General features: G+C 51.0%; 1 protein-coding gene across 2 annotated transcripts in view; it reads right to left on the bottom strand.

Annotated features, from left to right (window-relative positions):
• The window catches only part of RAB11FIP4 (RAB11 family interacting protein 4), a 149,349-nt gene that overhangs the window by 50,340 nt on the left and 83,945 nt on the right, over positions 1-15,064 (bottom strand). The window contains exon 1 of one of the 2 annotated variants that reach the window (XM_015119013.3): positions 67-231. The exons of the other annotated variant lie outside the window; for it this stretch is intronic. Coding sequence (XP_014974499.2) covers positions 67-96 — 30 coding nt within the window. The 5' untranslated portion in view covers positions 97-231. Of the gene's footprint in view, positions 1-66; positions 232-15,064 lie in introns of those variants that run through there. 2 annotated transcript variants of the gene reach the window in all.

Raw genomic sequence — 15,064 nt, 5'->3', positions numbered from 1 at the left:
GGCCGGACCGAGCCAGGTGCGCGCCGCCAGAGCCCCGCGAGCGCCAGCCCCGGGGCCGCCGCTTACCTGGCTCCCGAGAGCCGGCGGGGTGCGCATCCGCGGGCCGGTCCCAGGCAGAGGCGCGGAAGCCAGCAGGCGCGGGTCGGCGGCGCTCGGGGACGCGGCGGGCAGCCCCGAAGCGCAGGAACAATTCCGGCCGCGCCGCCGCCGCTCGCACTCCTGGGCACCAGTGGAAGGCGCGGCCCCGCCCCCGCCCCCGCCCCCGCCCCCGCCCCCGCCCCCGCCCCCGCCCCCGCCAGCGCCCGCGCCCGCGCCTGTTGCCGGGAGACCCGCGTGGGCCGAAGGGCTCTTTGTATCAAAGCTGCGGTGACATCACGAGGCGCCCGGGCCCCGGGACTCAGGGGCGGGGCCTTGCGCCGGGGCGGGGCGGGGCGGGGGCGGAGGACGGGGACAGGGCCCGGGAACCCGAGCCGCGGGGCGGGGCCCAGGTAACCCCGCCCCTAAAGGTAGGGGCAGGTGGCTCCGGGGCACCGACCAATGGCCGCGCGGCAGGCCCCGCCTCCGGAGGTGGAGCTCGTCTGGGCCAGCCTGGCTCCGTGCGGCCCGGGCCAGGACTCCAGGAGGCGGCGTGTGAGCTCGCGCCACTACCAGGTAGGCGCTGTAGTCTCCTTCCCGTTCCGCACCACCCTCACGGTTTGTTGTCACCGCACTGCGAGATTCTAGCCGGCGCTCCCCGGCTCACACGGCGCACGCCACCCCACACGGCCAGCCGCCGTCTCCACCCCCTAATGAGTCCGGGGGCGCCTAGGCTGACTTTCATCCTGAGTCCTACCCACAACTTTCCCAGCCTTTTCATGTGAAGTCGGAACCATCTCCATAACCAGCCCAGGAACACAAAGAACCAAGCGGCAACGAGAACTAAAGAACCAAAAAAAAGAAAAAAAGAAAAAAAAGAGAGGACCCTTCCTAGTTGAATGCTAGTAAATATTATTTATGTTAAACATGTGCCCTCAGGCTGGGCACAGTGGCTCGGACAAAGTGGCCGAGGCGGAGGATCTTTGAGGCCAGGAGTTTGAGACCAGCCTGGGCAACATAGCGACACCTTGTCTCTACAAAAAATTAAATGTTTAAAAATATACTCGCCATCCCCCCATCACTCTTAACCATGCCCTGGACTTTAAAAAGGCAAAAATGAGATGAATGTAAAGCGGCAAATATTGCAAATGTGGTTGCCCTTCGACCTGCTGTTGAACTATATAACTTGAGTGAGGGGAGAGATTTATCCTCCTGTCTGGCTCAAAGCCACCCTTGCCTTCCCTGAGTCTTCACCGGCCAACAAAGTGGCACCGGCACTTTGGTACGGGCAAGATCACTAGGGCATCTGGGTGCTTTGGTCCTGCACCACCCTAGACACGCACCCACACCCACACATGCACCCACCCACACACACATGCTCACACGCAGCAGCTTTGCCCACTTCTCTGCCTTTTTGCTGTCAAATTCCTTCTCCTCAGTCTCTCCTGCCAGTAAATTATCAGCGGCTCCTATGTTTACCAGGGCTTGTCTCTGAGACAAAGCAGCCCCTACGGCTCCCAGAACTGCTGGGGACTTTCCAAATGGGACAGCATTAACTAAAGGAGGGCCTCCTGGCCAGAGCCACCTGAGAGAGGAGCTAGAGCTGTGGCCCAAGATAGAAACTCCACTGCCCCAGCCCTCTCCTCGCAAGGTGTGCCTTGCTGTTCAGAAATCTATGTGCAGAGGCCAGTCTCTTTCTCTTGTTTGTGTCTGCTCCCACAGTCTCTAACACACAGGAGCACTGTGGTGTATCATAAAGAACACACATGTTGGTTGGATGTGGTGACGCATACCTGTAATCCCAGTGCCTTTGGGAGGCCAAAGCAGGAGGGTTACTTGAGGCTAGGTATTTGAGGCCAGCTTGGACAACATAGCAACACCCCATCCCTACCAAAAAAATTAGAAATAAAAACATTAGCCAGATATGGTGGCACGTGCCTGTAGTCCCAGCTACTGGAGAGCCTGAGAAGGGAGGATCACTTGAGCCCAGGGGTTTGAGTCTGCAGTGAGCCATGATGGCACCACTGCACTCCAGCCTGGTTGACAGCAAGACCCTGTCTCTCTTTGTTTATTTATTTGAGATTTATATTTCATTCTGTTGTCCAGGCTGGAGTGCAGTGGCACAATCTCGGCTCACTGCAACCTCCGCCTCCCAGGTTCAAGTGATTCTTCTGCCTCAGCCTCCCAAGTAGCTGAGACTACAGGTGCGTGCCACCATGTCCAGCTAATTTTTGTATTTTTAGCAGAGACGGGGTTTCACAATATTGGCCAGGCTAGTCTTGAACTCCTGACCTCGTGATCTGCCCACCTCAGCCTCCCAAAGTGCTGGGGTTACAGGCGTGAGCCAGTGCGCCTGGCTGACCCTGTCTCTATTTAAAATAAATAAATAAAAGTACTTACGTGGTGTATCATACCACTGGCTTTGAAGTCAAACAGACTTGGGTTTGAATTGAGTCTTATTTCCCAGATGTCCTGGGACAAGTTCTGTTACTTCTCTAAGACTCAATGTCTTTTCATCTGTAAAATGGGAATGGTACCTCACGGGATGTTGTACCCCCTAGCACAGTGGGTACACTTAATTTTAGGCACTCCTCAAAGGTGTGGTAAGTGATTGAGCCCATGCACCCTGGGCCCACTCTATCTGCCTTCCCAGCTCCACCCTGAGACCTTAACTCAGCAGCCTTCCATAAGGTTTTAGGATGTGGCTGAGTCCAGGGGCTCTATCTTGGTTTCCCTTCTTCCCTTCCAAGTCCAATGTTGCTCCTAAGGATAAATGGGCTCCAGAAAGCGGGTCACATGACAGGATCGTCCAGAACCAAGAAAGAAAAGCAGAAACCAAGGGTGATCATCCCTTCTGTGGTCCTGGCTGTCTCCCAGCGAAGGTCAATGGAGAAAGTCAGGCCTGTCAAGCCCCCTCCACGTCCCCACCACGGGCAGCCTGAGCGACATTCTCAAGAGCTCTGTGGAATGGGTTGTGTCAGTAGGTCCCTCTTTATTTTTCTCAAGGGTAGTGGAGTGGGGAATGTCTCCAGGTACTTGTCCTTAAAAGTAGAGTGACAGGCCGGGTGCGGTGGCTCACGCTTGTAATCCCAGCACTTTGGGAGGCCGAGGCAGGTGGATCACCTGAGGTCGGGAGTTCAAGACCAGCCTGACCAACATGGAGAAACCCTGTCTCTACTAAAAATACAAAATTAGCCGGGGTGGTGGCACACGCCTGTAATCCCAGCTACTCGGGAGGCTGAGGCAGGAGAATTGCTTGAACCCGGGAGGGGGAGGTTGCGGTGAGCCGAGATCGCGCCATTGCACTCCAGCCTGGGCAAAAAAAGAGCGAAACTCTGTCTCAAAAAAAAAAAAAAAAAAAAAAAAGTAGAATGACAGAGGAAGGCCACAGATGCATTGAACACTCCTGGGTTCAAAGCCTGCCCGGTTCCACTTACCAAGGGAAGTCAATGTTTTGGAGCCTTAGTCTCCACTTCTAGAAAATGGAAATAAGACTCTTCCTCTTGCAGTTGTGAAGTTTCAATGAAATGACGAAGTGTCTAGTGCAATGCCTGAGATGCTGCAGGTGCTCAATAAATGGTAGTTCCTAGTCACTACCAGCAGCATGAGTGAGCTGCAGTCTGATGCACTGGTTCTGTGCATGGGTGCTGGGGCCGAGGGCCATATCTTGGCTTTACCACCTTGTTGCTAAATGACCGTAGGCAAGTTTAAGTCCCAGTGTTTCAATTGCCTCATCTTTAACTTGGAGATAATAATAGTATGTGTTTTAGAACTATTGTGAGGATCAAAATAATCAGGGCCAGTAAAATACATAGAACAGAGCCTGGCACAGAGCAGGTAGCCAATAAACAGTAGCTATTACTCATGATCATTATGGCAAGAGGCTGAGGGGAACAGAGGTGAGGATTAGAGGCAGCCCGAGGGAAAATTTTGGACCCTGACCTTTGAGGTAAGGGCTAACACTTTCCAGCAGGGTTCAGAGAAGCAGTGATAGTCCAGTGGGGAGTGAGGTGGGGATGGTGACTGTATCTGATGGGTGGGATTAGACACGGGATGAATACGGGATCTGAGGGCTCTAATACAGGCTAGGACTCTGTCCTTGGTTCAAACGGGGGCTAAGAGTGAGTTAATAGGAAGTATAATCCTGCCTTCTGAGCACAGCACCACCTGTGAGGATGTGGGGAAGGAAGGTCTTGAGTTAGGTACCCTGGTCTCTTAGCATTACTGTGAGGTTCCTTTTTTTTTTTTTTTTTTTTTATTAAAGAGATAGGGTTAGGTCGGGCGCGGTGACTCACACCTGTAATCCCAGCACTTTGGGAGGCCGAGGCAGGTATATCACCTGAGGTCAAGAATTCGAGACCAGCCTGGCCAACATGGCGAAACTCTGTCTCTACAAAAAAATACAAAAATTAGCCGGGTGTAGTGGCGAGCGCTTGTAATCCCAGATACTCCGGAGGCTGAGGCAGGAGAATCACTTGAACCCAGGAGGTAGAGGCTTCAGTGAACCAAGATTGTGCCACTGCCCTCTAACGTGGGTGACAGAGGGAGACTGTCTAAAAAATAAATAAATACATAAAAAGGACCTTGCTCTGTTGCCTAGGCTGAAGTGCAGTGGCGCAATCATAGCTCACTGCAGCCTCAAACTCCTAGGCTCAAGCAATCCCCCCACCTCAGCTTCCCAAAATGCTGGGATTACAGGTATGAGCCACCATGCTTGGCCTAAGTCTATTTTCTTTCTGCTGCCACCATGCAAGAGTTAGCTCAACATTAGATGGTGTAAAGAAGCAACATTCTGCACATGTTTGGGGCCATGTGGAACGACTGGCTAAATATATATATGGTTTCATGATCATTATTTTGAGAAAAGAACCCTTCTGAACATTACCTAATGTTAACATTAGCCAAGCAACTGATGCCAACCAATATCAGCCAAGTGAACAAACAACAGCTGACATAAATAGTATTGGAGCTAAAACAAAAAGTCTGGCAAGTTGTTCTCAAACTGAGTTCCTTGGAACCCTCAGGGTTTTGTGGAGACTTCGCAAAAGGGAAGGTGTACTTCAGGGGGACCACAAAAATAGCTCCACTTCTGTCTGCTGTACATGCTGTCTTCTGCATGAGACTCCATGTGAATAAAGGGTTCTATGGCTTTAAAAATGTTTAAAATCACTCGTATAGTATAACCATTTCCAAGACAGGGGAATGAGCCCCAGAGGTGGGAAATGGCATCTCCCCTCACAAGTAGCACAGACAGTTAGTGGTGGAGCCAGGGGTAGAACCAGGTCTCATGACTCTCAGTCTAGTGCTCTCCAAGGTGGACACCGGTCATTAATCAGGACCGTGAGCATCAGTCAAACCCGGTCCATCTTAGCAGGGCTTGATTCTGTCAACACACACACAGAGGACATTCTTTTTTTTTTTTTTTTTTTTTTTTTGAGGCACAGTCTCACTCTGTCACCTGGGCTGGAGTACAGGGGCACGATCTCGGCTCACTGCAACCTCCGCCTCCCGGGTTCAAGCGATTCTCCTGCCTCAGCCTCCTGAGTAGCTGGGACTACAGGCGTATGACACCACGCCTGGCTAGTTTCTGTATTTTTAGTAGAGATGAGGTGTCACCATGTTGGTCAGGATGGCCTTGAACTCCTGACCTTGTGATCCGCCTGCCTCGGACTCCCAAAGTGCTGGGATTACAGGTGTGAGCCACCACTCCCCGCCAGAGGACATTATTTCTGCCCAGCTGGGGCTCTGTGTGGTAAAGGCCCCCTGGCAGCTGGCTAGGACTTTACCACAAGCACTCATCCTCTCTCACCTCTCTCTCAGAGGTCCTTTGACTCCACACTCAGGAAGTTCAGCTACAACTCTTAAATCTCAGCTTTCATCCCAGGTGATAAATTCAGTATTTGACGACTTAACCAGTGGCTTAGGGAAGGGACTACCAAGTAAGTAGGCAGGACTCTGAGACTGCAGAGGCCTCTTGACCCGTTCCCATTTTTTTTTTTTTTTTTTTTTAAGACAGAGTCTCCCTCTGTCGCCCAGGCTTGAGTGTAGTGATGCGATCTTGGCTCACTGCAACCTCTGTCTCCTGGGGTTCGGGTGATTCTTGTGTCTCAGCCTCCTGAATAGCTGGGATTACAGGCATATGCCACCACACTTAGCTAATTTTTTGTATTTTTAGTAGAGATGGGGTTTTGCTATGTTGACCAGGCTAGTCTCAAACTGGCCTCAAGTGATCTGCCCGCTTCGGCCTCCCAAAGTGCTAGAATTACAGGCGTGAGCCACCACACCTGGCCCCCAATTTTTTATTTAGACAAAAAATGGGAGTGACTCCTGGATCCCAGAGCCCTCTCTCTCCAGTGGGGATGTGTCTAGGGGTCTGCACTAAGCTGGCATCTTCTCTGACCACTCCTTCCTCTGCCTCTTCCCACCAAACCCAGTGAAGATGCAGGAGGCCTGGGTTCTGGGCTCTCCCTAACTTTTTGGGCCTCAGACTCCTCCCCTGGAAAAGCTCTTGGCTGGACAGCATCTTTAGGTCTCTTCCAATTCTGCAACTCTGTGCCAGCCCAGGAGAGGATCTTGGACTGTGGAAACAAGGTGTTTCCCTTGGCAAACACCCCGGTGTTGGTGACTGTCCATTGGCTGGGATGATTTCACCAGTCTGCCCCTGGGGCTGGGCTCTCTCATAACATCTGGCTGGATGCTGTGCAGACGGAGTAGGACCTGGACTTATTGACTCTGGAGCCCAGGTTGAGTCTTCAGAAGCTCCAAGCTCTATTTTTGTCAATGTGTGCATGTATAAACAATGGGTTTTCTTACTCATTCCAGCCCAAAGAAAGGGGGAAAATGGTGAGAAAACCAGTGTTTCCTCCCTAACAAACATCCCCTCTGACTCATTCAGTCATCCAAGAAGAGGAGGTGGCAGGGGAGGAGGAAGTCCAGCAAGGTCTTCTTTTGACTTGAATTGGGTGAGGGCAAGGAGAAAAACTTCCTTTTCCTCTACTCTTGGTAACATCAGGTAACTGCAAACCCAGACAGCGAAAACAACTCTTCTCTCCCCATACACCTCACCGCCCCCACCTCCTCCCAGACTTGGGCAGCACAGAGGTCCCACCCAGGGTGCCACTGCCCATGTCTCTGATTGGCCATTAACTCAGCTGGAAGCTTTGTAGGAGTGGACTGCCCTTTTTTAGGAGTAGACAACCCTTTAAAGCAGTGGTTCCTAAACTGCACTGCACATCAGGATCACCTGAAGAACTTAAAAAACGATTGGAATCACTTGAACCTAAAAAAATGTTAGTAACAGGCCAGGCGCGGTGGCTTACGCCTGTAATCCCAGCACTTTGGGAGGCCAAGGTGGCGGATCACGAGGTCAGGAGATTGAGACCAGCCTGGCTAACACAGTGAAACCCCATCTCCACTAAAAATACAAAAAAATTAGCTGGGCGTGGTGGTGAGCGCCTGTAGTCCCAGCTACTCGGGAGGCTGAGGCAGGAGAATGGCGTGAACCCAGGAGGCGGAGCTTGCGGTGAGCTGAGATCACGCCACTGCACTCCAGCCGGGGCGACAGAGCGAGACTCCGTCTCAAAAAAAAAAAAAAATTGTCAATAACATACCCCATGGCAACCTAATCTGAATGTCACGGTGGAAGCCAGGTGTTGGCAGTTTTTAAAGATCCCAGTGATTCTGATGCAGCGGTTTGGGAACTGCTTTGGTAAAGGCTTGCTGACAACAGTGGGTGCTGACATGATCACAGGTGAAGGGATCGTTTGTTCTTTCAATCCTTCATTCATTCTTTCATTCATTCCTTCATTCTATCAGTCATTCCTTCATTAATTCCTTCATTCGTTCAAGAACAGTTAGTGCCAGGCTCTGTTCTAGGTGTTGTAGACACAGCCTTGATCAGTACCAAGTCTTGATTGATTCTCGTGGAGCTGACATTTTAGTGGAGAAGTCGGGTGATGAAACAATAAATTAATGAGTGACATGTATAATATGTGCTCTGAAGAAAAACAAAGCAGGGTACGGGCACACAGAGACCCTGCAGCCAGGGGGACTATTTCCTTTCTTTTTTTTTTTTTGTTTGTTTGAGACGGAGTCTGGCTCTGTCGCCAGGCTGGAGTGCAGTGGCGTGATCTCAGCTCACTGCAACCTCTGCCTCTTGGGTTCAAGCAATTCTCATGCCTCAACCTCCGGAGTAGCTGGGATCACAGGCATGTGCCACCACACCCAGCTAATTTTTTTATTTTTAGTAGAGACAGGGTTTCACCATGTTGGCCAGGGTTGTCTCAATCTCCTGACCTAAAGCGATCCGCTCACTTCGGCCTCCCAAAGCGCTGGGATTACAGGCATGAGCCACCGCACCCGGCCAGGGGGACTATTTTCACTTTGGATTTAGGCACCAATTTTTGCTTCAGGAAAGGGTGGCTGTGCACTTGCCTGCTACTCCAGACTTTATTCTTTACCCACTCTCTGGCCAAAACAGCCTTTCTTGACCATGCTCAACGTCCTACCTGCTGCCTCCCTGCTTGCCTCTTTCTCATAAGCTCCTTCTTCAGGGCCGAGGCCTGGCATCCTGGCACACAGTGTTCTCGCTCCTCCTCCTCCCCAACTGTCAGGAGTAACATCGGACAGGAGCCTGCACAAGGCAGTAATCTGTCCAGGATCATTATGTGCAGCCGCCGAGGGCTTGTGGGATGAGAGGCTGTGTGGAGCAGTGGAGAAACAGTGGAATTCAGGGCCGGAAGACCTGGATTTGAGGCCTGGATCTGCCACACATTGGCTAAAGGCAAGTAACTTCACCAAGCCTCAGTTTCCTCCTCAGTCAAATGGAGAGAGTACAACCCACTTTGTAAGACTGGGAGGTGCGTTAGAAGAGAAAAAGTCAAAGACTTTCGCCAAGTGTTTTGCAAATATGAGGACTTTAAAACAATTATCTAGGCCTACATAAACATGAAATCACAGTGCATTAAAGCTTGAAGGGATCCCATTTCACAAATGAGAAACTGAGGCCTAGAGAGAAGAAATGACTTACCTATAATCACAAAGCTTGCTAATGGCAGACGGACCCACACCAATCCTAGAAAAGGGAGGTGGTTGGGAGTAGAATAGGTATGCTGTTTTTAGTACCAAACTTTTGGCCTCCTCTGTCCACTAGGCAAACTCCTATTCATCCTTCAAAACTCCACCCAGGTATGATTTCTCAGGTGATGCCTTCCCTGTCTTCTCCAGTGATAATAAATTATTCCTTGACTTCATGATCTCTATGCCTCAATCACAAGCTCCGTTACTATGAGGAACACACTGAATTGTCAGGATTGGCCTCCTGTCAGGTCCCCTACAATTCTGCAATTCCTGAGGACAGGGTCCATGCCTCTGGTGTCTTTGGACTTAAGCTCCTAACATGTCTGGCACACAGTAGTCACCTGGGGAATGGTTAGGGCCCTGAATGGGACTGAGAATCCCTCACCCTCAGACAATGGAAAGCTGAGAACTTGATTTGTGAATTAGCGGAAGCCTTTTCTGAAGTTCCTGAGATGGGCATTTGAAAGGAGAGAGACCTTTCTCAAGATCAAGCTGCCCTCTTCCCAGACACATCACATCTCAACTCTGAAGAAACAACTCCTCTACCTAACAGGAACCTTGGACAGGGGCCCCGAAACCAAGGAGAGAACATTTCCCTGCAGCCTATTATTAATAATAGCTATGAACTATGTGGCAGCCACTTCATTTCTTATTTTAATCCAACAATCTTGTAGAGTAGATGTTACCGCACTCATGATACAGATAAGGAAACTGAGGCTCAAGAGGATTAAGTGGTGGCAGAGCCAAGATTTGTACCCAGATCTGGCCCATGTTCAGGACTCCCTTCTGCCTCTCTCGTTGCATCATTGGCTTACTTACAGCAACTAGAATTGCCTGGGAAGCAGCAGAAACTAATAAGGATGATTGAAGACCAGGAGCAATAAAAGGCCTCAAGTTCCTCTTCATCATCCTTGGGTTGCAGGTGTCCACTGTCCAACTCAGCAGTGTCTCAATCAGTTGCAGCCCACATCAGGTGTCTATGATTCACCCACATGCACCTCTGTGGTCCTGCCTGCTAGCTTAGAGCCGAGGAGTGGCCACTGCCTGGTGTTGACTTGGCTGCTGCCTCCTGCCCCAGTTCTGAGCCCAGGGAGACACATCCTGCCATTTCCCTGGCTGCCACCAGATAAGCTAAGCAGGATGAGGCCAGGGCTCCAGGGATAGAGGGAAGGAAGAAGTATTTGTTGTTTTCAAAGATGTGTTTTGTGGAAACCCCATCCCACTGTGATAGCAAGCAAGTGATCTGTGGTCAAATCACTCCCTCTTGGAGATGTCACAGGCACCTCTGCAGGAGAGAAGCCTCCCTAGCTTTTAACCCCAGGCTTCCTTAAGGCAATTGGGCTTGGACAGGACCCTTCTTATTTAACAACACAAGGGATCAGCGTTCTGAGAAGAGCACACTTGGGAAAACAATGTACCAGGCTCCCAACACACACAGAAGGCAGATGTTACGTTCATCTTAAAGGTATTAACAGCTGGCCAGGTGTGGTGGCTCACGCCTGTAATCCCAGCACTTTGGGAGGCCAAGGCGGGTGGATCTTTGAGGTCAAGGGTTCAAGACCAGCCTGGCCAACATGGGGAAACCCCGTCTCTGCTAAAGATACAAAAATTAGCTGGGCATGGTGGTGGTCGCCTGTAATCCCAGTTACTCAGGAGGCCGAGGCAGGAGAATCACCTGAACCCGGGAGGTGGAGGTTGCAGTTAGCCGAGATCTAGCCACTGCACTCCAGTTTGGGTGACAGAGTGAGACTCCTCAAAAAAAAAAAAAAAGTATTAACAGCAAATGGTCACACAGCACTTAATATACACAAGCTCCATTCTAGTGCTTCATGTGATATGACCTCATTTAATCCTCCCGACAACCCTACGAGGCAGGTATTATCCCCATTTTACAGATGGGGAAACTGAGGCTCAGAAAGGTTACTCAAGGATATACAGCTAGTAAGTTGAGAGCCAGGAGTCAAACCCAGGCAGCCTGGCTCCAGAGACTGTGCACCTAGCCATTATCCTATGTAAAAAAGAGAAGCTCAGGTTTGTATAATAAAATAACTTCCCCAAAGTAACCATCATAGAAATAAGACCATCCATTCATTCACCCCGTCGTTCATTTACTCAAACAAGAATCACTGAGCAGGAACCGCAGGCCAGGCCTAGTGCTGGCCACCCAGAGATCAAGGAAGAACAAGGTGCAGCCTTGCTGTGGACCTGCCGGCCGCCTGTCCAGGCACCTCTGACACCCGCGCTGCTCTTCTCCCCACAGCTTGTCTGGGGACCTGGGGCTCTGCTGTCAGCTTCGCGCCCTCCCAGCCATGGCTTCTCATCTATATCTGATGAGTCAAGAAGGGTGGGCGGCAGGCACCCAGATTCTCCCCAAGCCCGGGCTTCTTCCTCAGCCCCACAGGGGAGCACTGAGCCCCCACCAGGTAAGTGCCCCGTCCTCACAGTCGTGTGGGTGCTCCCTGCCTCCCTGAGGAACATGCCAGCTGGCAGCCATTAGTCTCAGATTTAGCCGCCTCCTGAGAGAAGAATAACTGTTAGGCCAGGATGACAGTGGACGATGACAACTCTGAGTCTGTTCTGGGGTTGGAAGGACACGCACTGAAAGGCTTGTAACTCCACTCTGAAAGCAAACAGAGTCCCCCACAATTGTCTCCTAAATTATCTCAGTGATGCTGGGATGAAGAAGTATCCCAAACCACAACAAGCAAGCCACCCCACAAAAGACAGAAGAAGGGCTGTGGGCTCTGCCCTGTGGAGAAGGCGGTGGGGCTGAGGAGAGGGTGGCTCCCTGGGGCCTGCCCAAGTTTATCCCTGAATAAACAGGAGGCCGCAGCAGACCGGATGGGCTGGTGTCGGGAGACTGGCTGGCCTCCGTGCTCAGTCACAGATGCCTCCTTTGTGCCTCCCCTGCCAGGGCTGGGCTGGGCTGGGCAAAGGAAAACCAAAGGCGCCCGGCCTCTGGACACGGAGCCACTGTTCTACCCGCTTAGGGGAAAACCATAGCCTGGCAACAGCTCTGTGGCTGCAGCCCAGGCGGGCTGAAGGAGCTTCTGTGTTCAGGTAGAAACTGGAGAGGCCGGCGCAGTGGGGAGACCGGCTGCTCAAAGGGTGTCCTAAAAAAGAAACCTTTCTTCCAAGCCAGGTCCCCTGCGGTCCCCACTGGATCACGAGGCCACATTCATGGGGCAAAGACCTGTAGTGCCCCGCCAGCCCAGGTTTCAGCCCCAGCTCTGCTACTACTACCTGTAGCTTGTCTAGTCTCTTAGCCTTGGTTTCTTTTTTTTTTTTTTTTTTGAGACGGAGTCTCGCTGTGTCGCCCAGGCTGGAGTGCAGTGGCTGGATCTCAGCTCACTGCAAGCTCTGCCTCCCGGGTTTTTACGCCATTCTCCTGCCTCAGCCTCCCGAGTAGCCGGGACTACAGGCGCCCGCCACCTCGCCCGGCTAGTTTTTTGTATTTTTTAGTAGAGACGGGGTTTCACCGTGTTAGCCAGGATGGTCTCGAACTCCTGACCTCGTGATCCGCCCGTCTCGGCCTCCCAAAGTGCTGGGATTACAGGCTTGAGCCACCGCGCCCAGCCAGCCTTGGTTTCTTATGTGACCAACAGGGTTGATAGTACACATGAGGCCGGGCACGGTGGCTCACACCTGTAATCCCAGCACTTTGGGAGCCTGAGGTGGGTGGATCCCTTGAGGTTAGGAGTTCGAGACCAGCCTGGTCAACATGGTGAAATCTCTCTACTAAAAATACAAAATTAGCCAGGCGTGATGGTGTGCACCTGTAATCCCAGCTACTTGGGAGGCTGAGGCAGGAGAATCGCTTGAACCCAGGAGGCAGACGTTGCAGTGAGCCAATATTGCACCACTGCACTCTAGCCTGGGCGACAGAGGAGGACTCTGTATCAAAAAACAACAAAAGTACAGTCGATTCTCATTATTTGCAGTAGTTATGCTCTATGAAGTCACTACGAACACAGAATCGTGAATACTGAAACATTGCCCCTAGGGGAAATACTGGTTGAATTCCTGTGAGCCTCTGATCACAACATTTTCATCAAACAATCAACGCATAACCTTGTTTGAAGCATGTCTCTGTTTAAAGACACTGTATTTAATACATATTGTTGATTCATTAACATTGAACTCACTGTAGCTCACGCCTGGGCAAAGCTTATCTAACAGTCGTTATTTTCTCCACAAGGCACATCTCAGCCTTCTTGCATTTAGGAACACTAGACAGCCTTTGGGGGCCATTTCAAATAGCAAAATCGCCAATAAAAAACACAAAAATGCAGAAAATGTGGCACTAACTAGACCGTGAAGAGGACACTCGTTTACAGTATGACAGCTGAAACAAGACGGCCGCTTGTCGCCTTGTTTGACCTCAGCTGGGAACATGCACGTTGGGAAACTCACATCTTCACCACCCTAAGAATGTTTGCAAATGACCACAAAGGCTCTGCGAGTATTGATTTTGGTGTTACAAATGAATTTCAGCAAGCAGGCAAATTTGCAAATACAGAATGTGCAACTAATAAGGACCAACTGTATCTGTGTCACAGGGGTTTTGAGGGATGGCTTGTTAAATGACAGAATGCACGACGAATGCTTAGCATAGCAACAGCTCAAATCTTTTTACTGTAACTAGTATTACTTGCTGAACCTACCACGTCTTGACAGCTTAGAATATCTTTGTGCTTTTTCCAGCAAATGAAGCCCAGAGTTAGGTTTGAAGCACACCAGTGCCCTTTGCAGCTGGGAGACTTGCAGGTTAAGCTGACTCTTTCTTCTTGTCTTCTCATCTCCAGCACCGCTTCCCACCACTCACTCACAGCCAATGACCGTGCCTAATGACCTCCCCACCAGGTCTACGCTCCAACCTGCACAGATGCCTCTACTCTGCCTTCTTCCTGATACAAAGCATTATTCACAGATGGACCCTTCCATGTGGGCCCTGGACCCCATCCCCTCCAAGGTTTTGCTCCTGCCACTCCCCTTCTAAATCTTCCATTTCTCCTTCTCTGCGAGTTCCTCTCCTCACCAGATTATGCCCCTGGCTTTTAAAAGTTCCTCCAAGTTCCTCCCTGAACACCACAGCGGTTGAAATGAACTAACTAGAGTGTCATGGGTCCTCATCTTACCCGGACAATCCTCATAGCACCTGGCGAGGTGAATCTCTCCCTTTTTTTTTTTTTTTTGAGACAGAGTTTCGCTCTGTCATGCCCAGGCTGGAGTGTAGTGGCGCGATCTCGGCTCACTGCAACCTCCACCTCCTGGGTTCAAGCTATTCTTCTGCCTTAGCCTCCCAGGTAGATGGGATTATAGGCACCAGATCTCTCCTTTAAACACTTTCTTTCTTTTTTTTTTTTTTTTTTCTCTTTTTTGAGGTGGAGTCTAGCTCTGTCCCCCAGGCTGGAGTGCAGTGGTGCAATCTCAGCTCACTGAACCTCTATCTCCCAGGTTCAGGTGAATCTCCTGCCTCAGCCCCCCTGAGTAGCTGGGACTAGAGGCATGCACCACCACATCTGGCTAACTTGTGTATTTTCAGTAGAGATGGGTTTCACCATATTGGCCAGGCTGGTCTCGAACTCCTGATAAGTGATCCACCCACCTCGGCCTCCCAAAGTACTGGGATTACAGGCGTGAGCCATCACGCCTGGTCCCTTTAAACCTTTCTTGGCTTGGTTCCAGGGCACCACCCCTCCAACCTCCTCAGCTCTCAAGGTTGGCATGCTCTGTGCTTCAGTCCTCTTCCCTTCTCACCTAGCCTGAGACTTTAAATTCCCATGATGTCCTCACCCCACATTGTTGTTGCCCAGCCTAGACCTCTTCCCGGAGCTCCAAACTAAATGCATCCAGTTGCCTGTGAGGAAGTTGACCGGGGAATGTCTTAGGGCTTGGCCTGTGAGGGCAC

The sequence above is a fragment of the Macaca mulatta genome, chromosome 16 (assembly GCF_049350105.2).
Source record: "Macaca mulatta isolate MMU2019108-1 chromosome 16, T2T-MMU8v2.0, whole genome shotgun sequence".
Lineage (NCBI taxonomy): Eukaryota > Metazoa > Chordata > Mammalia > Primates > Cercopithecidae > Macaca > Macaca mulatta.
This window is presented reverse-complemented; position numbering and strand designations above follow the sequence as displayed.